Raw genomic sequence first — 25,080 nt, 5'->3', positions numbered from 1 at the left:
ATATTGAAAGCATTTAAATGCAAAACTTCACTTGAAATATTTTTGTAAAGATATATCAAAATATATTCTTTGAAGACAGTTCCGCAGAAAGTAATAAACACGACTTCCTGGATACATGACGCTCGGAGGAGTACAGTCTTCGTATAATTGATAAGTAAGCACACGTTCTCTCATAGATCTAAATGCATTTCAAGCATTGACATCAGAATTAATGCATGTATATATCAGTGGTTCATAAATCTAGTTTTATGTACGTGTTTTACATCATTTCCTAAATGATAACGTTACAAGTGAAGTTGACATCACTGACGCTAACGTAACCTAACTGTTGCAGTACTGTAACGTCAATCTACTCAGTTGTAATGTCCGTTGTACACGTAAGTTAGGCTACAATACCGAATATTGTGTAAAGATCAGGCGATTCCTACAGGTTATTGTTTATATATTTCGAATTATAATGTCAGAAGCAAACATGAAAATGTAATACTTTGATACGCAAACCACTATCCACTTTCACTGTCCTTAATTGATATAGAACGAATAATCATACCCTGCCTCCACTCCGTTCACCATCTGTCAGAAATCTTCCATCCGTCATTCAGAGCTACGTCATCGCAGCTAGCCTTGATACATACAAATGTATAAATACAGCTAACAGTATAATGGTAACATATAGGAACTTTTATAGCATACAATATATACAGTTATTTCATTGACAATGTCAAACGCTTTTGGTTGAAACTATTGACTGTACACTTTTTTTTTCTAATACATATATGTATATCATCATTTTAGATTTAAATTGATTTGAGTAATGTTATTGCTTCAGATTAAGAGCAACAATGCCACAGAATGCCAAAGTTACCGTGTTTTTTGGACCATATGAAGCCTGTGGTTGTGTAAAACATTACACATCACGACTAGAAGGACTGGAAAGTAAGTAAAAGTTTATTTTTATTTTCACAATCAATCTACAACATTAAAAGCCCACTACCTTTCCGAACGGCTTTAAATTTTTAAAATGGGAATGTAAAACAAGATCGATAATTTTGTAGAGTCGCAAAAAATGATAAACTTTCCGTAAATACTACATTTATCATCATCTTCTGAACGATTTGATTAAAATAAATAAAATGTTTATTTTCATAAAGCGGGTCGTATTATGTTTCCCGCCGTCGTCCTAAATACCTGGGCGGTAGTTGACTATCACTGCGCCAGACGGCAAAACAGCAAATTGACTCTCCACTGTTTTCATATATTACGCAGGAAATCTTGCATATGTTTGTGTCGTAACCTTATTTTAGGTCTACGCATCGGTACGCATTTTTCTGATGTTATTAATGTTTTTTTAAGAAACCATTTGACAAATGTATTTTTAACCATGAATACACAGGAGAAGACGATTAGTATTATTCTTACGGTTACAAAAAGTTATTCTTACTTTAACACCATGAGATACCATATATGTTTATGTAAAGTTTAGAGCATCTACAATTTTACTTTAAGTTCACAATTATGAAAAAATAATTAATTGGCTTATCCTATATGAAATTTACTGATTGCGCATCACCAAAGGCGAAATAAAACGATTATACATTATAATTTTTTAGCTAATTAGGCATATAAAACATCAACATGATTATATCAATTATGCTCAGTACCGATTGGAGCATCTGTTTTTTTAATATTTTGCTAAATCAGGCTAAAATTTAAATATCATTGAGTCTGTTTTCTAAATCAGGCCAAAAATTATAAATAGCTTTTCATCTAGAAATTTAGACTTCCCAATAAAATGTAATAATACTTTCAAGTGCAGTCAAAATTTGACATAAATATCAATTTGGCAAATATGAAAATTTTCAACATCTCAAATAACTTTAATATATGCAAAACAAAACTGTTGTTATTTTAAAAAATCAATTTCATTTTGTGGACTAATATTGGAAGCTTAATATATTTTATTCATAATACAATTTTAGCTTCTCTAATGAAAGAAGGACATGAAGTGGAGTTTGAAGAAATGAGTGATTGGGACTGTGTTGAACTCTGGGTGAACGGTGAAAAAGTTTATACATGTAAAATACAGGATTTAGATTATGGTGAGTTAAGTATTTTTTTTAAACCATTACCACCATTGAGTTAAGTATTTTTTTTAAAATATTGATTATTAAGTTACCCATTACTATACAGATACAGATTTGACAACAATTTTTATACAACAAATCCATTTCATGGCCAACCTTTTTATCCCATAAATTGTCTTCAAGATTTTATTTATATAAATAATTGATGAGTGAGGTATATGGCTACACTACATACTTGTTCAATGGTTAATTTTCTTGTCTTTATCTTGTTGACAGGAAGTGATGGTATTCTGGATGAGAATGTTCAGAATGCAGTGAAAGCAGTGGAAAATGCCTACTGAATATGATTGTAATTTTCTTTAACGGACCATAAACAATTGCAATATGTTCAGCATAGTTCCCTTTAATCTATTTATTTCTATTCAAAAGTCTATTTTAGTACAGTATATTTATTTGTTATCCATCATGTGATTCATCGCTATATCTATTAGTATTTTCTTTTGTATATTGCTTTGGGTATAGTACACACGTTGTAGAGTCACTCATTGAGATATTCTTTGATTGTTTTTGATATAAAATTTACTGTTGTTTTGTTGCCTCTGTATAGTTCAATTCATTTGTGTCAAGATTTATATGTTATTATGTGACCACATATGAAGTGTGTTATTTTGCAAATGTTATGTGTACATTTTTCTTGTCTAATTTAAACCTGGACTCATATGTATTTTCAAATGAAAGGTTCTGATTTTGGTGTCATTTATAATAATATTGTAAGTTATTAACTGTTAACAAACGGTCAACATTCCGAAAGGTTTAATTTCCTCCCATTGTGTTAGAGAAAATGATTGATAATGTTAGAGAAATATTTCTACAAAAAAGTAACCTAGTCCTAGAAAGAATCACCGATGAAATTAAGATAACTTGCTGTAAATCACAAAAGATTGCTTTCTTATGCAAATAGCAAACACATAGAGCAGGTAAAATATTTAAACCTATATTGTCTTTGTAATGACAAAATGTAATTTTGTATGAATGTAAAGTTGTATGGGAATAAAGTGAGTATCGTTATAAAATAATCGTTATTTTTATTCACACATGTACATATCATTTACTATTATAAAGAATACTCAGAAAACTAATTGTATACAAGTCCACCTAATCGTGAACCGGATGGAGATGGAGAAATTGTTCCAGAATACATGACTCTATTCAATATTGTCTTCTTATTACATACACGCAAAAAAATACTATTTCTTTTTAAACAGTAAAGGACAAAGATAATCATTACTTGCGGTGTTAAGTATTGCACAAGAAACTGCATAAGGGCCTCCTTTTTCACGAGTTACTATACAGAAATATATATAACTATCTCGAATATGACAGTGATAGTAAACCCTGTAATAACAGTACACATTGTAAAGTACCGCATGACATGTACAGTGTGTGTATATATATATATATCTAACCATCAATCGTCATTGTTTGTTCTTATGTCACATCGTTAATGGTGACTTATTGCAATTAAAAAGCAAAAACGCTTGTGAGAACTCATTCTTATTTCGTTCTATGGTATAAAACATGTAATAAAAAAAATCTAGCGGCGACATTTAAGCAGCCTTTGGGTATTTAAGCACATGTAACTGGTTTTGGTAGGGGATCATTTCTGACCGACTATTGAACATATATATCCATAAGGGGTTCATCCTAGTAAGTGATCGTAACCCCCGGAAATCGAGAATGTAAGGGATAAATCCACTCATCACGTTCATAGGAAATACCGACCATCACCTTCAATTTTCAAAATTCATTGGCCATGCAACATAGTGAAGGGGTTAGGGGGTTCCTTTTGTTCTTAAACATATATTCTATATTTGATATAAAAACACACTCATTAAAATCAATAAAGTAAAACAAAACTAAATGTATTGGATACAAATATGGTAACAACTAAAATATCAATATTGGTGGACTTTGATTATGTTGAGAGTACTGCCGATTCTTACAGAAATAAACCTATCCTAGCTAGGGGCATCCTCGATACTCCATGGATTACTATCACTGACATTATAACCCCCTTTAATTTAATTCGTGCCTAGCATTACCATTTAAAAAAATCATAATATAAGTATTGTACAATATCCAACAACAGTAATGATAAGATACGGTGATATTTTCAAAATACATTTTATTACAGATCATACGACTGCATTTTCTACTCATTTACACATCCTTCTCTCTCCTTTTTTACTCCCACCATCAGATGCCCTCTCTCTGGCTCATATTCCATACCATTACTCCCATCTCCCCATGCCAGATCACTTAATGATTCAGCATCACCTATCATATTTCAAGCTCACCGCCGATTCGTCACTCATATCACAACAAAAACGGGACTCCCAAGAAAACAATCACCGGCCAGTAGGAGTATCCTAGCCACACCACATTAGGGACCTCCAATTCACCTACCAGCGAATTCGAAGGAAACAGACAAACGCAAACACTGTAATTTACTAAGCATTTGCATCGGAGTAAACATACGGGAAGGCCAATCAGGGTTTAGGGGAGCTTTGATTACACCTTGGTACATTATGTACCCGTGTGCTACATTTGTAAAGAAGAAAGAACCACACCAGTTGAATTAAACTTCATTATATATAGCAACTAAAATCGATCTTTCTAAAGATTAATAATTTTAATTCATATATCTTTGCATCTCTGTCCAAAATTAACGTGAAACTATATTAACAGAACACATTCAAATAAATTTAGAACATTCATGAATTAACTTGGATTTATATCATCACTTACAAAGTAGAGTTGGGATTTTTTTCCGTTTTATATTATTTCTTTGTGAAGACAATCCCAGTAACTCTGATTTCTTTCTAATATACCTACATAACCACAGGGACCTGGCACGATTTTTTAAACTAACAGTATACATATATATATATATATTATTAGTATCAAGGGTATGAACTCGGCGGTCGAGAAAAACGGACCTATTTTTTAAAACCGTGATTATTTTAATAAATGGATTCTATACAACATTGGCGGATATCTTACCTTAAAGAGAAATAATTTATCTTTACATTGAGTGCTTGATGAACAAAATTGACCAAGTATTGACGAAGTTATGACTTGATGAATCGGGAAATTTCCGAAAAATATGCTAGGTAGACATTTCCCTGTCCGGTCGAAATGTCGTCACGGCTCTAATGGGCACCTCAAAAATCATGCCAAAATCACAAAATCTACGCTTGTGGTGGTAAACAGTACCCATAACTGTGTTCATCCACAATCTCCTTTGGAATCTACATGTACAATTTATCTCCCCACATATAATATTAATGTATATGTTACGTACAACGTACAGTCAGTGGCCATAATAGTCTAATAAAGTACGCAAGTGGATTTTTTCTATATATCATTAGTAATTTTACATATTTTAATTGTTATTACTAAAGTAATTTTACATTCAATCGTAACAAGATTTTATGTACCGACTAAGGACATTTTTTGCATCCTATATATATTTTCTAAAATATATTCCGTGCCATATTTATCGATCAATCGATCTTAGGTGTAGACATGTAATTTTTATGACGCCATTTTACTTTAGACAAAGAAGGACATGGCGGCGTCACCAAACAACGTCGCACACACATTGCAACGGAAGAACATGTACATTATTTCAAAATAAGCGTTAGATAAGTAGTTTTTATGTTGTAAAATTTGAAGTTTTTATGGTTGCAATAGATTTCTGGAGAGGGGTCTCAAAAAATGTAAAAGTAATAATAAAATATAGTATTTAGAAGCGCTTCCGTACTGTATTATGGTCACTGACAAAGACAGTGATACAACAATTAAATGTACAAACATGAAAACAGTTAACTGTATACTATACAAACCTATTCTCATCTGTACATGTGTTAGATACATGTACAGTACACGTAAATGTTTCTTTAATAGACACATTAAACAAATGCAGGTATATTGTACTATGACTCTCTAATGAATTTACATTTTTTTTTTAATCAACATAATCAATGAATAACAACAGTTTCGAAACCATATATACACTTGACAAACAGGAATATACAATGCATTTCATACCTAAACATTTGCAACAACATAATGCTATAAATAAATTAAACTCTTTGTTGTTTCATAATTATACGTGTATAACCTGAATAGAAATTTATAGACTTTTCATTTAATTATATAAAGTTAGTACATTAAATTACTAAGTGGTAAATTTTAAGAAGTACAATATGCTTTGTGGTTTGTTTTGTATTTTTGTCAGGATGTAGATGATACTATAAACAAACGTGTACAGGAACACCCAATTTGGGAACACGGTTACACCGATCTTGGATGAAGGTTACACCAATGTGGGAAGAAGGTTACACCGATCACGGATGAAGATTACATCAATTTGGGAAGAAGGTTACACCGATTTGGGATGAACGTTACGCCGATCTTGAATGAATGTTACACCAAGTTTGGATGAAGGTTACACCGATCCTGGAGGAAGGTTACACCAATTTGGGATGAAGGTTACACCGATTTTGGATGAAGGTTACACCAATTTGGGATGAAGGTTACACCAATTTGGGATGAAGGTTACACCGATATTGGATGAAGGTTACACCAATTTGGGATGAAGGTTACACCGATCCTGGATGAAGGTTACACCAATTTGGGATGAAGGTTACACCTATTTTGGATGAAGGTTACACCAATTTTGGATGAAGGTTACACCAATTTGGGATGAAGGTTACACCTATTTTGGATGAAGGTTACACCTATTTTTGATGAAGGTTACACCAATTTGGGATGAGGTTACACCAATTTGGGATGAAGGTTACACCGATCCTGGATGAGGTTACACCTTTTTTGGATGAAGGTTACACCAATTTAGGAAAAAGGTTACACCTATTTTGGATGAAGGTTACACCTATCCTGGATTAAGTTTACACCAAAAAAGGTGGCACCACAGCTGCCTCCTTTTTTGGTGTAACTTAACACCAGTGGTGTAACTTTACACCAGTGGTGTAACCTAAAAATTTGGTGTAACGTTGCACTAAAAAAAGGAGGCAGCTGTGGTGCCACCTTTTTTGGTGTAACTTAACACTCAAAAGTTTACAGTGTACTAACCGGCATCAGTGAAATCTCGCTCTACCACTGTAGGTCTACTCATCCAACCGCTCCCTCCTTCCTCCCCTCTCGCTTTCTCTCTCAGTTATTTAGCTACCCTCGATTATCCCTCTTATGGATTTGCATATTACAGAGTTATCTGCACTTGCGGGAATGTACTGATTGTGACGTCATGTTTTTGCGAGCGTAACGTCATACATTTTGGAGAAAATAATGTGAATTGCGCTCACAAAATTATGACGTAACAATCAATACCTATCCGCAAGGGAGCTAACTCTGTAATATGCAAAGACGGAATATCCATACTACTAAAGAATGACTTGGGTACACGTATCAAAAGGGACTTTACAAACGTGGGTATGAGGGTTATAATGTAATGCAACAATCTACATTTGTGTAGGGACAAGCCTACACGGGAAGGCCAATTAGAGCATTGGGGATCTATGATTGTAGTACGAGTAACCAGAGACATAGATTATGTAATAATACTATCTAAATCTCTGGAGTAACGTTGGTACATTTCGCAAGGTCTGTGTTTAAATAAAATCCATTGAGTATATTTTTTTTTTAAATCTGCATGTATTTTTGATAAAGATATGTTTCCAATATCATTCATACAAAAGTATGATATTTAATCTTTTTAATGGAATACATTTGAGGAACAATTTGATTAAAACAAGATCTTCAATATGAAGCGTACGGTTTTAATTAATTTTTTTTTTTTTTTTTTATTTTTCAGAAGTTTTCAAAATGTAAAAGTTACATTAGATATCAGCACACAAATCATTCATTGTTTTCATTCACTCATTCATCATCATCATCATCATCATCATATAGTACATATATTCACTCAATATACAGCGTCATTCATTAATCACCATATTCCACAATAGCGAATTATATTTGATTACCATTATCACACTCAGTAAACATCATCATAATAGTTACAGCTTTGCACACTAACATCATCACTCAGTTCGCATCATCATTACCATGATCATCATCATTGTCAAAATATCCTTACTACATGTATTTTAATATCATGATCAATAAATTTAAATCCTCAATTTTGATATCATAATCAAAGTTATACATGTCCTCTTATCCTCAAACATAAATTATATATATATGACATCATTAATAGAAAACGATAATTGTATGAGGTAATCACTGTACATTTTACATGTAAGCATCCAAATTGATATGAATTATTATTATTATTTGTTTTTTTTTTTTAAATATTTTTAATTGATTTGTGTACAAACAAACAGAACAAACATACCAAACCTAATTTAGGGGAGAGAGAGACACAGATAGACAGAAACAAGCAGACAGAGACAGACACACAGACAGACAGACACACAGACATACTGACAGACACACAGACACACAGACAGACAGACTAAACAGACAAACAGACATGTAGACAGACAGACATAGATAGAAAGGTGGGTTGTAACTATGAGACATCAAATATTCAACATTGCAAGAAAAGCAAAATTTTATTAATTGTGGCAATAACATTCAAGGTCAGGAAGATAAATAAACAAGAAAAGTAAAATAGTAAAAAAAAAAAAAAAGAAACCTGGGCAAATAATGTATACCTTTTACAATGCTACCAGTTTTTTACCCCATTTCTTCCAATTCTTATCAAACCTTTCTTTAGCAGAATCACCTTTACTAGTAGCTATATATTTTTGTACCCTATAGTGTTCCTTGATAGTGTTGATTAAAGCATTTACACTTAAGGAGTTATGCAGACATCTCATCCTGTAAATATAATGTTTGATTATAATGAGAATTTCATTATCTATCCCATTATTTTTCAGATTCTGTGAAAGAAGACCAAATAGATATGATTCTTTATTAAAACTGAAGGGAATGACGAGTGCATCTAAAAGATTTTCAAAATTATAAAGAAGGTTCTGGACCTTTTGACATTCCCACAGCACATGTATAATAGTCTGAGTTTCAGAATTACAGAGAACACATAGTGGAGAAATGACAACATGAGATTTAAAAAGTAGAGAGTTTGTAGTAAGAATATGATGATTCACTCTATACTGAAACCATTGAAGCTTTGTGTTTTTTAGTGATAGTGAAAGGAAGTTTGAAAATTTTATTCCAAGTAGAATTGTCAAAGTCAAAAGTCTTATTCCATTTTTTCTGTCCAGTTGGAATTACATTATTTTTAATAAGAAAGTTGTAAAAGTGTTTAGATCCTTTGGACTTCATTAGAAATAATTCCAGGTTGATTGGAATGTAAGGATATACAACATTAGCGTATGGGAGAGCTGCATTGGCGCAATATTTCTTGACTGCGGATAACACACTTAGATAATGTAGAAAATTACTGTGAATTTGATATTTTAGAGTAAATTCATCAAAGGTAAAAAAGTACCTGCTATTTTATCCTTCACTAGATCTTGTATCACTATAACTCCTTTCTGATACCAGTCCTTCATAAAAATATATTTTTTTTCCTATAATAATTTCATCATTGTACCAGATAGGGGTTTTCATATAAAGTTGATGTTTGTTAACATTCTTCTTGTAACTAGAATGCAGATGCTGATAAGCTTTAAATACATCAAACCAAAAACTATTATTACATTTATTTTGACACATTCTTACATATTCAAGCCCACAGTTAGCTAACAAATCTGTGTTTATATATGTTTTAAGAATCACTTGCCATTTAGATGTACTAAGAAGAGCTCTTCTTATCCAACTGACTTTGAGAGAGTCAATGAAGGCCTTAATATTTACCATTTTAAGTCCACCTTCAGTATAGTTGGTTTTAATTAAATTGCTTTTAGGAAGTTTTAAGAATTTTTTACTGTCACACGTGTACATGTATAATTCATATTCTTATGCTAGACGACTCTCACTTTCCTTTTCGCGGGTACAATGTATACATATTTAGCACATGTGTGTAAATTGACAGGAAAATTGCAGTTCAAATAATTGACATTTATTTCATTAAGCTACAATGTAAATTTTCTCAGCCAACGCGGCAAATTTTATCAAAATTTCGTTTCTTTCACTTTCCCCTTGTAATCACAGTGTTGTATTTTAAAACTAACAGCAAGTTAGTATAGCGATATATTATATTTTTTTATAACCTTTAATTCATATATTCAGTCACATCGTAGGAGACCCACGGGTGACTACACTACGCTACACTTATTTTTCAGTCACTAGGATCTGAGATGATTTACATGTAATGTATAATTCATTGTGTTTATATGGCACACCTAAGAAATATGTATTTTTTTCTGATTTGTCATAAATGTACATAACATATCAGATATATCCTGATCGTCGATGATTTTTTGCACTTTTTGCTTTATGTTTTAATTTATCAATTTAATTTGTGACTTTACTGTAGTGTAGTGTGCAATGCGTATATGCAAATCTGTGCTGCACAATATAAGTTCAATATTACAGCATATATTTCTCAGTATTACAATACCTAAAATATGAAGCGTTATGTTTACGTTCTGTACAATTTCATTTTATTTGTTAGTGTATATTATTATTTTATATATTTATCTATTATTTTATAATCAAGTATACAGATTGTATATACGTGGTTATCAGTTGAATGTGCGCCACTGAACTTGGCAAGAGTTATCTTCCATGTTGTAGCTCTTTTTCTTTACATTCGATGCTCCTCGGATAAGTATATTATTGCATATGATAAGTCCCGATTCTCCTTTTTGCACGAATTCAAAATGGCGTCAGAATCTGGTGAGAGAAAAGTTTCTAGAAAAATAACTGTCTTTTTTCATAATCAGGTTTATGACAAAATTGCAAATGAATGATAAATGTTTCTGAATATGTTTTGTGCTCCAGTGAACATGTTACTTGTGTATTTAAACATAAAAAAATCTGTTGACTAGCCCCTAATAATTTTCTTTTCAATATTTTCTAATTTCGTTTGTCATACACGATATTCAAATCACCATCGACATACAGAGTGCATGCTCATATTTGTTGAATTTTACCATTCAGCAGATCAAAATTGAAATAAATCAGTGCCATTTCAATAATATTTTACTGTTCAAATTTCATGTCTTGGAAAAAACTGGAGAAACTGCTGACTCCTCTTTCTAAACAGCAAAGGCACATGCGCATATACATTTTCACTTTAAACAGTTTTGTAGAATTAAAAAAAAAAAACCAAGTATATTATTTAGTTTCAAATTCATATGTATATTGATCGTGATTGTCACAATTTGATGGTTTTCAAATTGATTTTAAAAATGAAACTAAAAATTGATTAGTCATTCCTATTTTTAGAAAAAAAAGTAAAATAATTTAACCACCTTTTCGTGTTCCAAGATCACATATAAAAAAAGGGAAATTGGAAATTGCATATTTCAATTGATTCATTGAATTTTGAATTTTTGAGTTAATCAGAGTCATACTCATCATCACAATATTTCGTAGCTACAGTTGTCCCGTGCAGTTATTGTTTAACATCTATATATTGCCACTTCCATTAATATAATACCGAGACATTCAATGGATTCCGACTATCATTGAATCAAGAGCAATTGGACATGACATGAAAAAGTTGACTGGTCAGCCATTTTCTTATCATGATCAGATGCTATTTTGTTGACTCTAGACACAAAGCCATGTTTCAAAAGTGTCTTATTTTGCTATATACCTCTAACATTGATGGAACATAAAGCATGATGCTATAATTATTGTAAAAGGAGTGGGTCTATGTAGTTTTTACATATAGTGTATATTATGTATTTGATCTCTGTCACTTAGCTGATGGAGCATACTTCTTTGGCTAATAATTTGTCGGTAGAACTTTGGTTTTTTACACCAGCTTCGATTCCTGGCCGGGTCACTCAACAAGAATGTATATTTTTCCCTGTTATCATGCCAAAATAATTATAACTCCATTTAATTAACAGACAAACTATTTTTAAAGGTTTCGTTTAAATATATGATTATTTTATTTGAAAAAAAAAACAACAAAAAAACAATAACATTAAATGTCTTTCTGTATTATGATCATTGTTAGAAACACCACCTACCAATGTCTGTGATCAAGAGAAAATGGAATCTGTATCTGATGAAGCCTCTAAAATAGAACCTGACCAGGAACAATCAGACAAACCAGACAAAGCCACAGACCCAGGAGGGCAGGGCCAAGGGGATGTCAATCAAAACCAAACAGAAGCATCAACGCCAGGTATCACTTTACTAGTTTACTTAATGCATATATAGTGAAAACAGGGTCAGTATCTAAAAATATAAGCTTTATTTTGGCAAGGATTAAGCGATTTTTTCTTTCTGGCCCAAACCAAAAATACAGCTTATATTTAAAGACACATACTGACCATGTAATCCTGCAACATTCTTTAAAAACAGCATACTTATACGTACAGAATATTTTTGCTGAAAGATGCCAACAATATTGCAAATATCCCTTATCTTTCATAGAATGTTTTGCCTCTGAAGATCAGTCAAATCAGCACATATGCTGAAATTCTTTGAGAAGAAATATATGTGGCAGATGACAACACCTATGCTGATTCCAGGATAAATTATAAAACTGTTTAACCAATAAGAATGAACTAGGTAAAAGTTACAATAAATTGTAATGTGTAAAATGAGTACCAGTTTTCTGTTTTCAATTCTTCTTAAATATATCATTTTATTTTACAGAAGTAACGGAGAACACCAGTGCTGCATCAAATACAAAATCAGAGGAAGTGGATTTTAAATTAATATACAAGAAACAGAAATATGATGTGTCATATCCCATGGACAACACCATTAAAAATCTCAAGGAACATGTTGAAACATTAACAGGTATAATGTCTGCCACAATTGAAAATGGAAAATATTTTGATATACTTTCTTCCAATTCAAATCCTTGATTAATGGACAGAAAATTAGTAAATAAAAAATATAAAAGAAATACCGAATAATCATGTTCCTTGATTAATGGACAGAAAATTAGTAAATAAAAAATATAAAAGAAATAAATACCGAATAATCATGTTCTAGATATTTTCTTAGACAAAATGTGTGATTGAATTTTCATAATTTTCAAAAAGGACATGACATTGTTTGCAATACGATGGTTTCGAGATCCCAAAATGATGTGAGTAAAGTACAATTTACCGTCCAGTAGTCCCACCATCTGATTATGACGTCACAAAACTTTTATATGTCAAATGATGACATCATAATCACCGGATGGTGTGACTAATCGACGGTAAATTGTACTTTACTCACATTGTTTTGGGACCTAGAAATCCCCGTATTGATTTTGCCAATATTTTATTGGTAACATATTTGTTTACACAATATATTATCTATTTCTAACAAATTATTGATAAACAATCCCATTATATACTCTGTACTGAGATACTTTCTTAAAATTAAGTATTAAAATCTTGAGATGACTTGTTGGTAATTGAATCTACGCGTACGGTATATTAATTTTATACTGGTTCTCCAATAAATTTTTCTGTTGGTCTTTTTTGTAGGTGTTCCAGCAGCTATGCAGAAAATAATGTTTAAAGGTATGTAATCAATTGAATCCAGATTTCTATAAGTACGCAACTCTCTTTTACATTATTCTGGTAATTTTGTTACAGTTTATGGCGCAAACTTATAATCATAATACATTGTATTATCATATCAGTGACTGGACTTTATTGATAGATGATTTAAATGTCTGCTTCAATTGTTTATTTAGGTTTAGCTAAAGATGAATGTACATTACGAGAACTGAAAGTGACAAAGGGTGCGAAGATTATGGTGGTAGGGTCGACTTTAAATGATGTGCTGTCTATGGGCAAACCAAGTGCGAAGGAGTTGGAGGCAGATGCCAAGTCAGCTTCAGTCACGAAAGAATCTTTATCCAAACAGAAGGTAAAACCAAACACATGGATTATTTTATAAAAGGTGTTCCTATATTGAGTGATTTCAAAATTTAAGAAAAATTCAACCCCTACCTATGAAATGGATTGGCCTGTAGTGTTACCAATGTCTGCTGGCTCATCCCATCATATGGATGTAAAGGCATTGATGTTATACCAATGCTTCTGCTTTCCCTAAATTTTGTTACTAAAAAATTGATTAATGGAAGCTTTATTTGTAATTTCAAAGGTTGGTAGCATTCTTATTTTCAGTAAGTAGATTGTATTATTGTCAATGTTTCATTCAATAAAGAAATGTTTTTTAGTTTATCCAATACTTAACACATCTGAAAATAATGCTTATTCAAATTTGTTGGCATAGCTTTATCATATTCCCATTTTAACTCAAATAGTACAAAGGTATGTTGTTACTGCCATCAAATATTGGATGTTAAAAAATTTGCCATTTGAAATTAATCTTTAAACTTTATGAAAAATGACATTTTTTAACAGGACCATAAAAAGGTGCTAGAAAAACATGGAAAACCAGACGATTGCATTCCAGGACACAAAACAAGAGAGCCTCTACCACATCAACCGATCGCCGGCATGTACAACAAGTCAGGTGGCAAAGTCAGACTCACATTTAAACTAGAGTTGGATCAGGTGTGGATAGGTACAAAAGGTACAAACTATTTTTACATGATCTCTAAGTGAAATGAAAAAAAGTCATGAAGTCCTAATTATATCAAAGGATGGTACACTGTATTAGATTGATCTGTCTACACTCTTTGTATTGTCAATAAGTGCTCGAATTATTTTGCCAAATACCTAGAAATATTTTGCAAATCATGAAAATTGAAACATCTCTAATAGGATGCATGAGTGTTTAAGGTCAGAACTTGGTCATTCAAACTGTGAGTAACATCCTCCCAAACAAATCTCTAGTCAATATTGATGATAGCTCTGATTACATCACTGACTGTGTACCGTGTCATGGGTTTGATAATCTGTAGTTGTGCAAAACCTTTGTTAGATGCTTTTCATATCAATTCAAGTAACCTCTCTTTTGTAGTGAGTGTTCTTATACTCATAGCAAACATCACTTATGTTTTCAGAGAGAACAGACAAAATTCCAATGAGTTCTATAAAGGCGATTGTAAGTGAAGCCATTGAGGGTCATGAAGAATATCACATGTTGGTAAGTCACGGTAGATTGTTTATTGCTGGTTATGAAAGTGAATCATCATTGATAATTATAACCAGGCAACGAAATTACATATGGAAATAATAATCAATTTAAAAGTCATATATTTCTGGTTTTGATGGCATTGAAAATAGGTAAATTTATGTTCATTTATGAATGGATACCACTTGTGATTATTTTTGGCAAAACTTTTTTTTCTGTTCATATGTTATTCTGAATAAGTAATTTACAGTTATTGTAAATTGCGTTTTCAGAATTGTTCATTCTTGATCTGCAGTAGCAATATCGGATAGAAAATGTCATTGAGAGCTGTTTTATGTAATTCATTCATGATTTATCAGTTATCTCTTAACATACAAGGTACCCGTAATCAAGTTTCTCTTTTTTTACAGGGAATACAGCTAGGGCCAACAGAGGCCTCTCGCTACTGGATATACTGGGTGCCCGCACAATATGTGGAAGCTATCAAAGAAACAGTGTTAGGAAAGTGGCAATATTTCTGATAGAATGTGTTTGTACTTCGTGATGGAAATTGGTGATTTGTGTAAGGGCAAATGGATAAGTGCTACTACAGTGAGGAGTTGACAGTGAACATGTGATTGAATGGGTGTAAGGATCTCGCATCATTCTTTAGCGGGTTCATAAAGTTGTAATGCTAACATGGCAGACCATTTTAAGTTTTGAATTATCAGTTTATTTCAGCTTTTGAAACAAAAGTTCTTGTTACAAAATTTCTCTCGATTTCCCCCAACACTGAAGCCTGGATTACATGGCTCGAATGTTATACTGTAAACCAACTTAGTTTAGCAACATCTTAAATTCGGGTTTTCATACATTTTCATCTATTCTGGATGATTTCATTTCGTGATGGAGAACTTTTTGGTTCTACCTTAATTAGATGTAATTGAAACATTTTTCCGATGATTTATATTTGAGATTTCATATCACCCTGTGAAGAAAGTGAAATTCAATGCATGCAAAATGCGCTAGATTGAGTTGCACATGAAAATAAGTTGGGGTACAGTATATGGTGTAATTTTGCTATTGATTGAAATCAGATGAACGCTAATGTTACTGGTGTCTCCTTATTATACAGAATGTTTCATGTTAAGTCAATGTCAGGTACTTTAGTCCTGCCTAAATAATCTGCTTCTTAACAGGCTTCATATCCAAACATTTCCTAAATATCCTAGATATGCCAAGCTTGTCCGAGCCATTGGTAATGCTGAGAACCAACACTGCTTTGTTGTCATCAAACTGGCTATATTAATTATAGTTGACAAGTTGTTAATATTTTACCTTCCAATTAACCGGTAAATGTCTCTTCAAAATGTTTTTTTTTATTAAGTGTCAGATCTGTTGACTTTCATTTTCACATTTTAAATTATTCAAAATGATTAAACATCAAATTTGAAAGCTTTGTTTATGTTCTTTTTTTTTGTCTCCAAAAGTATAAGACTAGATAAGAGAAGTGTATGGACTTTCTTCACATAACATATATTGAATTATTTTGTAATGTGTGATTTAAAATTTGACTAGAAGGAAAACGACACTCATTCATCTTTAAATTTAACGTTACTGCAAAGTATTAATGAATATCTCGAAGTATTAATGAATATCTCGTCAAAATTTGAAATTTAGGTGTTTTTTTTTATCTATATTTAAAACATCCATTCAGAATGCTTAAGTGAAAAGTTGGGCAAAGAAAACCAGTCTAATTGCGTTCAGTGGACTTACAAAAATCCTTCCATATCAAAACGATGATCAACTTCTGTTTACAGTTTTGACCATTGAAAGTTAAGTATGTCTGTCTGTCTGTTTGTCTGAGCAGTCGAGAGGAAATTTTATATATAAATAATATAAATTAAATTTTCGCATGCAGAGCGATTTGATGGGAAATTTTATTTGTCTATTTCATAAGAAATCATACTGGATATATTATTACTATACACTATTTTTGACGAATTTAGCCTTCCTTTGCTCGACTATTCATCATTGAAAATTGATATTATTTTCACCCAGGAATTTCTGAGAAGATTACAAATAAAAAATAATTTGAAGATTGTAGTTCACACTCCGACACTTGCCTTAATTGGCTATCAATATACCGGGTAAATTGTACATATATATATATAGCATACACTTGTACAAAGTCTATACGGATTCCACTTAGGTAGCTGGAATGCTCATTATATTCAATTCAATTCAACTTTATTGCTTCCTTACATCCATACAAAAGGGATCGATAGCAAAACATACATGAACATAACACACAGTAGATCAAAACAACAACTTAAACATTTATCAAGCCAGCTTTCCTCAGTTCAAATGACATTTTAACAAAGAGGCCTAAATCCTGCAGAAGTTTTAGATCATTAGAAGACAAGAGTCGTATCAAAATTTCAAAATCTGTTAAATGGTGGTTAATTACATCTTTGTGACTATTAAAGAAAAATTATATATATATTGTTTCTATTAAAACTATTCAAGTAATCTTCATTATGTAACTATCTTATAATTATTATATAGGTAGATTAACTCTTTATATGAAGAAAAACTTCAGTTGTTAAATGTAATCTCATAATCTTAGACAAAGCAATGATACAAATTTTCTTATGTAATATATTGTTTTTAAGAAACTTTTAATTTTTGAAAGGTAATGGACAAAAATTAAAAAATTAAAGGTTCAAAAAAAGGTTACAGCACCAAACATGTTAACAGTAAAGATATATTTCCCTGGAGGAGTGATATATATATATTCAACTAACACACTGTAATTAGGGGAGGGGGCATAAGACGGCTCACTTTATAAAAATTAACAGATAATTCATCTTAACTAAATTGTTCAGAAGATGATAGTAAATGTAGTGTACGACTCTACAAAAGCGTTTTACATTCTCATTTTAAAAATTAAAGTTGTTTTGGAAAGGAAGGGTCACCCTTAGGGTGTTAAATAATAGCTTTTACATCTAGTTGACCATCACTCCGCCAGAAGGCAAAACAGCAAAATGAATATTCACTGTTACATCGATTACGCAGGAAATCTTGCATTTGTTTGGTGTCATTAGATGCACATTTATATCCCTAATCTACTCGAATACACGGTATCACGAGATTGACTATATATCGATGCTGGACTTGTGTTCATTACTCTAATACGAGTTGTCTCCCCTTTGATGTGGATACAATTAGTCGTATAAGTAATTAGGCTTTAAACCAGAGCTGACAAATGTCTGTGATAGATGTCGTTTTTAATTATAATTACAATTTATATTAGCTTGATTTCCCCAAATAATTCCAGGATAGTACAAGGCGTCCTGAAGAGATACATGAGTTTATATTGTGCGCATTTAATATGCAACGTTGTCTGGTCTAGACAAGTCAAGCTTGAGGCAGCGATAAAAACAACAAATGTCAGTTAGTTGTAAATCATTCTAATGAAGTAAAATAATTGTCAAATTATGCTATCGAACGTCGGACTCTTTTTATGAAAAAAACCTCTTTACAATTCAGTGCGCTTATTTTGGCATTATGAAAAATTTCCATGTGGAGACACCGAGTACTCACCGGGAACAAATCGTATCCAGAACTCAACGGATATCGAAGAGATAAATACAACCAAAAACATTCTGTATGAAGATTCATTTACCCTCGGAGTCGATGGGACCATGCTATAATTTAAAATACGAGCACTCGATATTAGTATACTTCAATTAATAGCGATCACATCGATCGGGATCGACTGAAACCTTTAAAATAGGGATATTCGAGATATAAGAGTTTTAGTTAACGAAGTTTCGCTGTAATTAATTTTTGTTGTTGTTAAATTAATGTCCTTTACTAACCGACATGTAGGGCCGGCGTTCAGTGTACGCTATATGTGGTGCGTGAATGCGTCTGTTTTAGAAGACTTGCGGTACATTTATGTTCGTATTGTGACGTTTTATGATAGCGGACCTCCTACCTTTTTATAGTACTATATCAATAAATCATACCGTCGAAGACAGCCAAAAAGGACACCCCACTCGATCACATTATACTGAAAATTCGCAAACCAGTCGTCCCACTCCCTTAATGCTGAGCGCTAAACAGGAGCATTAACTATGCAAGACATGTCTCAGCCAGAGTACAGAACCCAGCGCCTTTCTCAAAGGGGCGAACGCTCAAATCTAGGCCAAAAAGTAAAATGTGTCGAAGGAGACGTTAGGAAGAAGAGAGTATGTTACATGTAGGAATAAGTGAAAGGATAAACTACTAATTTAGTCGCCTTTACGATTATGCAATAGGAGCAGCAGGTATAGTACTTACCTGTAGGGTTGACATTTTGTGAAAATCTGACACATCGACGACAACTGCCATATTTATTTAGAACAAAACTGAGTTAAACTGATAATTGGATGGCGACAACGAAATTACATGGATATTGCGGATGTGTTAATGGAACTATCGCCTTATTGTCAATACGTGCGTAGTAGATTTCAAAGCGGAAATATCCCTGTTTCTACAGACACGGCAGCAGTGGTACACGCATGATTTCTAATTACAAATGGAAACAAACTACTATTTCTAACGTGAAACTTGGCCACAGTATTCACCAATCATTATCTTATCGAGTCTTGTGTTGTCGATTTGTCAGTAGCAGTCCTCTGATCAGTAGCCATCTTCTGGTTGCATATATCGATTGATATCGAACCATCTGGAAGATGAGCACTGCTGGGATTGCCCTGACATTATGTTTGATCTGGCACCAAAACTCTGATATCATAATTGTTTTTAAAGAAAAAGAAGAGAAGAGACATTGTTATTCGAATACAATATCTTGGAACTAAACCTCTGTAGAATAGGGAAATTGTAAAAAAGAGGTTCATTTGTGTCCAATCAAGAAGAGAAGCATTATGATGATTAAATACCGTTGAATTTTTCTTCTTAGTTGTATAGCACGCATTTAATATAAACACACAACACCTGCTGTTGCTGGCTATTTGTACGTGAGCTATGTTGGCTTATCTAGGCTTGATCTACCCTTTAAATGTCTCGCAAAACGAAGCAGTAATACATAATTTCAATCAAAACGAAATTAAACGCCTTATTGGTTTATCGCAATTCAGTTATCTTCTCAAATGGTTTTAATATAAAAGAAAGATTTGCTACCAGAAATAGGAAAGAGCCTGTTAAGAGCCTTTTCTCTTAACCATTAAAGCTTCTGAGGTTGACCGAAATAATTCCATCAAGAAATAATTGTCTTCTTTTTCGAAGATACGTTTATCAGTTGACACCTTCTGTCAATTTAAGACCTAGCGGTGAGGTAAAATGACCTACCGGTTCTGCTGACACAGACAGTTTCATGTTGATAGGATCTGTTTATTAGGATGGTGAAACAATTAAATCGTTCCACCTTTCAAACAATTTCTATATCACAAACATATCGATTTGTCGGTGCTTCGTAAAACATTCTTATCGTGAAGATTTTTGTCTATAATGACATTCTCCAAATAAATCTGATTGACTTGTAGAGAGTTGTGAAGATGTGCATTCTGTATATGGCCTTGCATTGATTCATCCGAGAAAACGGAGCCCTAATCGAGACTAGGGAACGATTAACATGGAACAATTATAGAAAGACATGCACTAAAATGTGCCGATAATGCATCTTTAACAACCTTAACACGCTGTCTCACGTGCAGCATAAAGGTTAAAGAGAAGTTCAATGTTTTGGTTTTTATCTCCTCTTGTGATATTTCGTAACTCCGTGGATTAAGAACTTTATACATATTCAGAATTTGCAATTAACTGGTTATTGTTTGAGAAAATTCCAAAATCGTAGAAAGGAAAAAGAGTTCATTGACAAGTAAATAAGAATACGGTAATAACTATTAAAACCGTGAATTTGTTTTAAAAATACGAGTGTAGAAATGCCACAAATACTTATTCGTATGGAAATGAACGGTTGGAAACATCTGGTATCTGTTATAGCCACGGTAGTCGAAATAATCCAAATAGACATACACGATTATTTTTATATTTATTAGTATTTTTATGTATAAAACACACACCACGCCATTCTATTCACAATAAAAAACACCCGATGCTTCAAACGACCGGGTTTATAGGAATTAGAACGATGACGTCATCCTAATAAAGTAGGCCCTCATTAGCTGTAATACACGCTGTTTGTAATATCTATTGTATATGTTCAAATTAATTGACAGTTCCATCACGGTAATTTAAATGTCCATTGTCATACAATACAAATTAAATCTGATGTATTTAGACTGGAATTTATTGCCAGTTCTATGCCAGTAATTCATTGGTGTTTATTGTTCCCATTATTATTGTAAAAGACTTGATTTACACGAGTAAAAATATGTCTATTAGTTAATGCATCCCAAGGGCTTATTAATACAAGTTATCATTTATGACGTGCGTATGATACTGTTTATGTTGTTGTAGTCAAAACTGTACCGAATCACCAATACGGGGAAAATATATATGAAGTAAAAACAAAACAGAAAATAAAGGGAAAGAATGTACTATAAGCATTACGTGTTCCATACTAGAATAACCAATTTCACGTAGTTTCAAATCCAATATCCTGATATCATGCAAAACGTTTTTTCGAATGTGTCATTCCACAATGCGAAGCTAACGTGATAGATAATTCTTTATTGACGTAAAGCGTACGGAAAATGTAGAGAAATTACGTACAATAGCAAAACATGTTTCATTCTAGAATAACCAAATGTGTTCTACCTAGTTCAGCTGAAATATTTACACATCATATAAAAACGTCTAAAGTAGGAAAAACCCAAAACGCCTGAATCATGCAAAAGTAATTTAGGCGTTAAGCATTCTATCATAAAAAGCTAGCTAGACGGGACTGATGCTTGCTGATACAGTATACATGCGATAGACCGCTCTTTACTATCCAACTATTTCTTTCGATATTCTGACTTACTTTGGCTTTGACTTAGATTTCTGCGTGAAAGTTGTAGCAGGCAAAACATACATAGTGTATGACGATAATTCGTCATTGCAACTTTGTCTTGATTTATTGAAATTTTCCGTAAGCGATATTTCACCTATTTCTTATTATTTTACCATAAAATAATCAAAATTAATAATTCAATGTCAACATCTGCACATTTGTGAAGTTTTCATCCTATCTATATATTGTGCCGATAATAAAATGTGTTTACTGTACTTTTCATATGGAAGCAATTTCTTCCTTTGATAATGATAATGAACAGGTGATTGACAGTGTTGAAATGATATCTATGAAAGCACATTTAAATATTGCTGATCTTATATGCATTGTCATTCCGAATGGGTCATTACGTCATTTGTCTGATAATGTACATTTTGTGATGCTGTGATACTAATCTGCTAATGTCGCTCACACAATCTGTCTTTAATCAGTTGTTGCGTTTCATGGGTTATGGTCCACTATACCGCATGATAACACTTGTGGATAACTGGTATTTCCCAATGCCATAAATTGTGTTACATAGAGGTTCCCCAACAAGTAACTGTGACTGTTGTTTATCACGTTTATCAAACTCGAGTTAGTTAATTTTCAAATTTTGAAAAGACACGAGCTTTAGCGAGTGTGTTTTGAAAATTTGAAAATTAACTAACGAGAGTTTAGATAAACATGATAAACAACAGTCACGCGTTGGGGAACTTATTTATCCCATAACTTTAACTCTAAGATATATTTATACCGTGGTGACCATTTTCTCGTCTTCATTCAGGGAAACTTACCACCAAACAATGTGTAATGATATCTTTCCGCCATAAAATATAGTGCCTTAATAGTGAACTAATATTCTATTGTTTAATACTTTGAATAAGCATCTACCTGTTATACAGTAAATGAAATGCTATTTTAAAGAAAATCTGCTATGGAAAGAAGCCTGAAGTTGAAAGCAAATTGGAATCAAGAGATCTTGAAATTGACCAATCAGAGGCACCATAGGTGTTTACACACTGATAACCAACTGCTATGGAATTTGTCACATGGTTTTTCCTTTGTGAAACATGCATAGTTGTGGGATAAATCTACATTTGTCAATATTTTAAATGAATAAAAACCAAAAAATCTTTTTATCATTTAATGTTTTCCCCAGCTAGGTAACACTTACAATTTTCAAATTGTATCTGGTTGTCGTATGAACACGATGAAGGATATATAAAAAGAAACAGCGGATAACTTAATTGCCTGTTGCAATTAGTCTATGTTACGTAACATATTTTAAACAGAGAAGAGAGGATCCTGTGGACATCATTGATGCTCTAATGAGGAGACATGAATAAGGAGATAATGCTTTGATAGCCTCCCCGGCTATATAAACAAGTCTGTATACGGTTCCTCGAGGGTGTGGCAGTAAAGGGCTTCATCTCGTCAAGAGGACGTTTACATTTTAGGCTTTCTCATACCACAAATTGCTGCCTTCATTTCCAGACATCGGTTTGTTAAATCATAGACTTCCCATAAAAAACCATCGGTTGGAAACAGAAAATCCAATAAGGACTGGTCACCATTGTGTCAAAGGATTCCTTTCTGACTGTGAAATAAATGTTTATATTACAATACAAAGATATTTGCTTCATCATCGATACACTCATAATGCAAATAGCTTATATCTGATCTGATCATATCGGCAAGTCTAAAAATAATCAGGTGTGATTATATATCCTTGTCATTGGGTGATACATTGAGTTATGTTGAACATAAAAACAACGATGTTTTTCATCATAACTGCCCATGGTACGTATTGTATCACTCTTGACATTTCTGTGATGACGTCCGCATATGCACTTTACTATCAGCCAAACGTGTGACTCTGTTACGGTCATGATCCACTCGTGCCAATGGGTAGGTTGTTTATTGTGACATAACTTCCATACCAGACTACTGAATGGACAATGGCGTTTTGTCTTGATTTAATAATGCCATAAAAACATTTCTGTTTCAAGAAAAGAAGATTAAAATATGTAATAAACCATTAATACGTCCGAAATGGTTTTAGTACAGACAGAGCGGGTAGGAAACTATTTATCTTCCGTTATAAGCATTAACTTTGAACCATGTAATGGGACCCATACATGAAGCCTTATGATTCCAAAACGCAAACAAAGAAGTCGATTAAGCAGGACTGATTTCAAACACAAACATTCATTACTGTATTTGATAAAACACTGTTAATAACCATTAAACGATTTTCAATGATTTCTTTCGAAACGTATATTCTTCCATAGAGGATGGTTTTAACCAATCCCAGGATTAATTTCGTGCTTGTGGACATTTGTAACTTTGTTACATCATTTGTTGTGGGAGTAAAGTTATAAATCTTCGAGACAATAGCGTGATTTTTATGGCTAGATTAATTAAGTTATAATGGAATCCACGCACCCAAGAACAAATACTTCTCCTTTTCGAGAGGCAGCTATATTGAATTAACAAAATGTTTCTGAAATAAAAACTTTTCATTGAAATGAGACGAAATAGCGATAGAGATAAAACGTTACACGTATTTACATGTTTACGTAGCGATATCTTCAGATAACAGTTTTGGTATCTTCGCAAACTGATGAATGTTGACAGGAACTACAAATTGAAGCCCCTGAATAACAACGTATCAGATTCTTTCTCAAAATAAACACTCCAGATCTAGGTCGCTGAGTATCTGTACAACCCGAGAAAGATTGCTAGTAGTCTTTTATCTTCCTCTCT

The 25,080-nt window shown here is 32.6% G+C and overlaps 2 protein-coding genes across 2 annotated transcripts; both read left to right on the top strand.

Moving 5' to 3' along the window:
* The first annotated feature begins 75 nt into the window (after positions 1-75).
* On the top strand, positions 76-3,160 carry LOC138323769 (UPF0728 protein-like). The gene is made up of 4 exons (XM_069268597.1): positions 76-154; positions 830-936; positions 1,980-2,099; positions 2,361-3,160. The coding sequence occupies exons 2-4, from the start codon at positions 843-845 to the stop codon at positions 2,423-2,425; spliced, it is 279 nt and encodes a 92-aa protein (XP_069124698.1). The 5' UTR covers positions 76-154; positions 830-842; the 3' UTR covers positions 2,426-3,160.
* A 7,758-nt stretch (positions 3,161-10,918) lies between these two features.
* LOC138323767 (ubiquitin domain-containing protein UBFD1-like) lies at positions 10,919-16,767 on the top strand. The gene is made up of 8 exons (XM_069268596.1): positions 10,919-10,994; positions 12,289-12,459; positions 12,936-13,082; positions 13,766-13,801; positions 13,978-14,153; positions 14,654-14,825; positions 15,259-15,341; positions 15,740-16,767. The coding sequence occupies exons 1-8, from the start codon at positions 10,979-10,981 to the stop codon at positions 15,848-15,850; spliced, it is 912 nt and encodes a 303-aa protein (XP_069124697.1). The 5' UTR covers positions 10,919-10,978; the 3' UTR covers positions 15,851-16,767.
* The last annotated feature ends 8,313 nt before the right edge of the window (positions 16,768-25,080 follow it).

This window comes from Argopecten irradians, chromosome 5 (genome assembly GCF_041381155.1).
Source record: "Argopecten irradians isolate NY chromosome 5, Ai_NY, whole genome shotgun sequence".
NCBI classification, from domain to species: domain Eukaryota; kingdom Metazoa; phylum Mollusca; class Bivalvia; order Pectinida; family Pectinidae; genus Argopecten; species Argopecten irradians.
Note: the sequence above shows the minus strand (reverse complement) of the source record. Positions and strands in the feature narration are given on the sequence as shown.

Coding starts and splice junctions, on each gene's coding strand:
- LOC138323769 (XM_069268597.1), top strand. CDS start 843: ATGCCACAGAATGCCAAAGTTACCGTGTTTTTTGGACCATATGAAGCC. Junction 937..1,979: donor ACGACTAGAAGGACTGGAAA/GTAAGTAAAAGT, acceptor ATACAATTTTAG/CTTCTCTAATGAAAGAAGGA. Junction 2,100..2,360: donor AATACAGGATTTAGATTATG/GTGAGTTAAGTA, acceptor TCTTGTTGACAG/GAAGTGATGGTATTCTGGAT.
- LOC138323767 (XM_069268596.1), top strand. Junction 12,460..12,935: donor AACAGAAGCATCAACGCCAG/GTATCACTTTAC, acceptor TTTATTTTACAG/AAGTAACGGAGAACACCAGT. Junction 13,802..13,977: donor GCAGAAAATAATGTTTAAAG/GTATGTAATCAA, acceptor TTGTTTATTTAG/GTTTAGCTAAAGATGAATGT.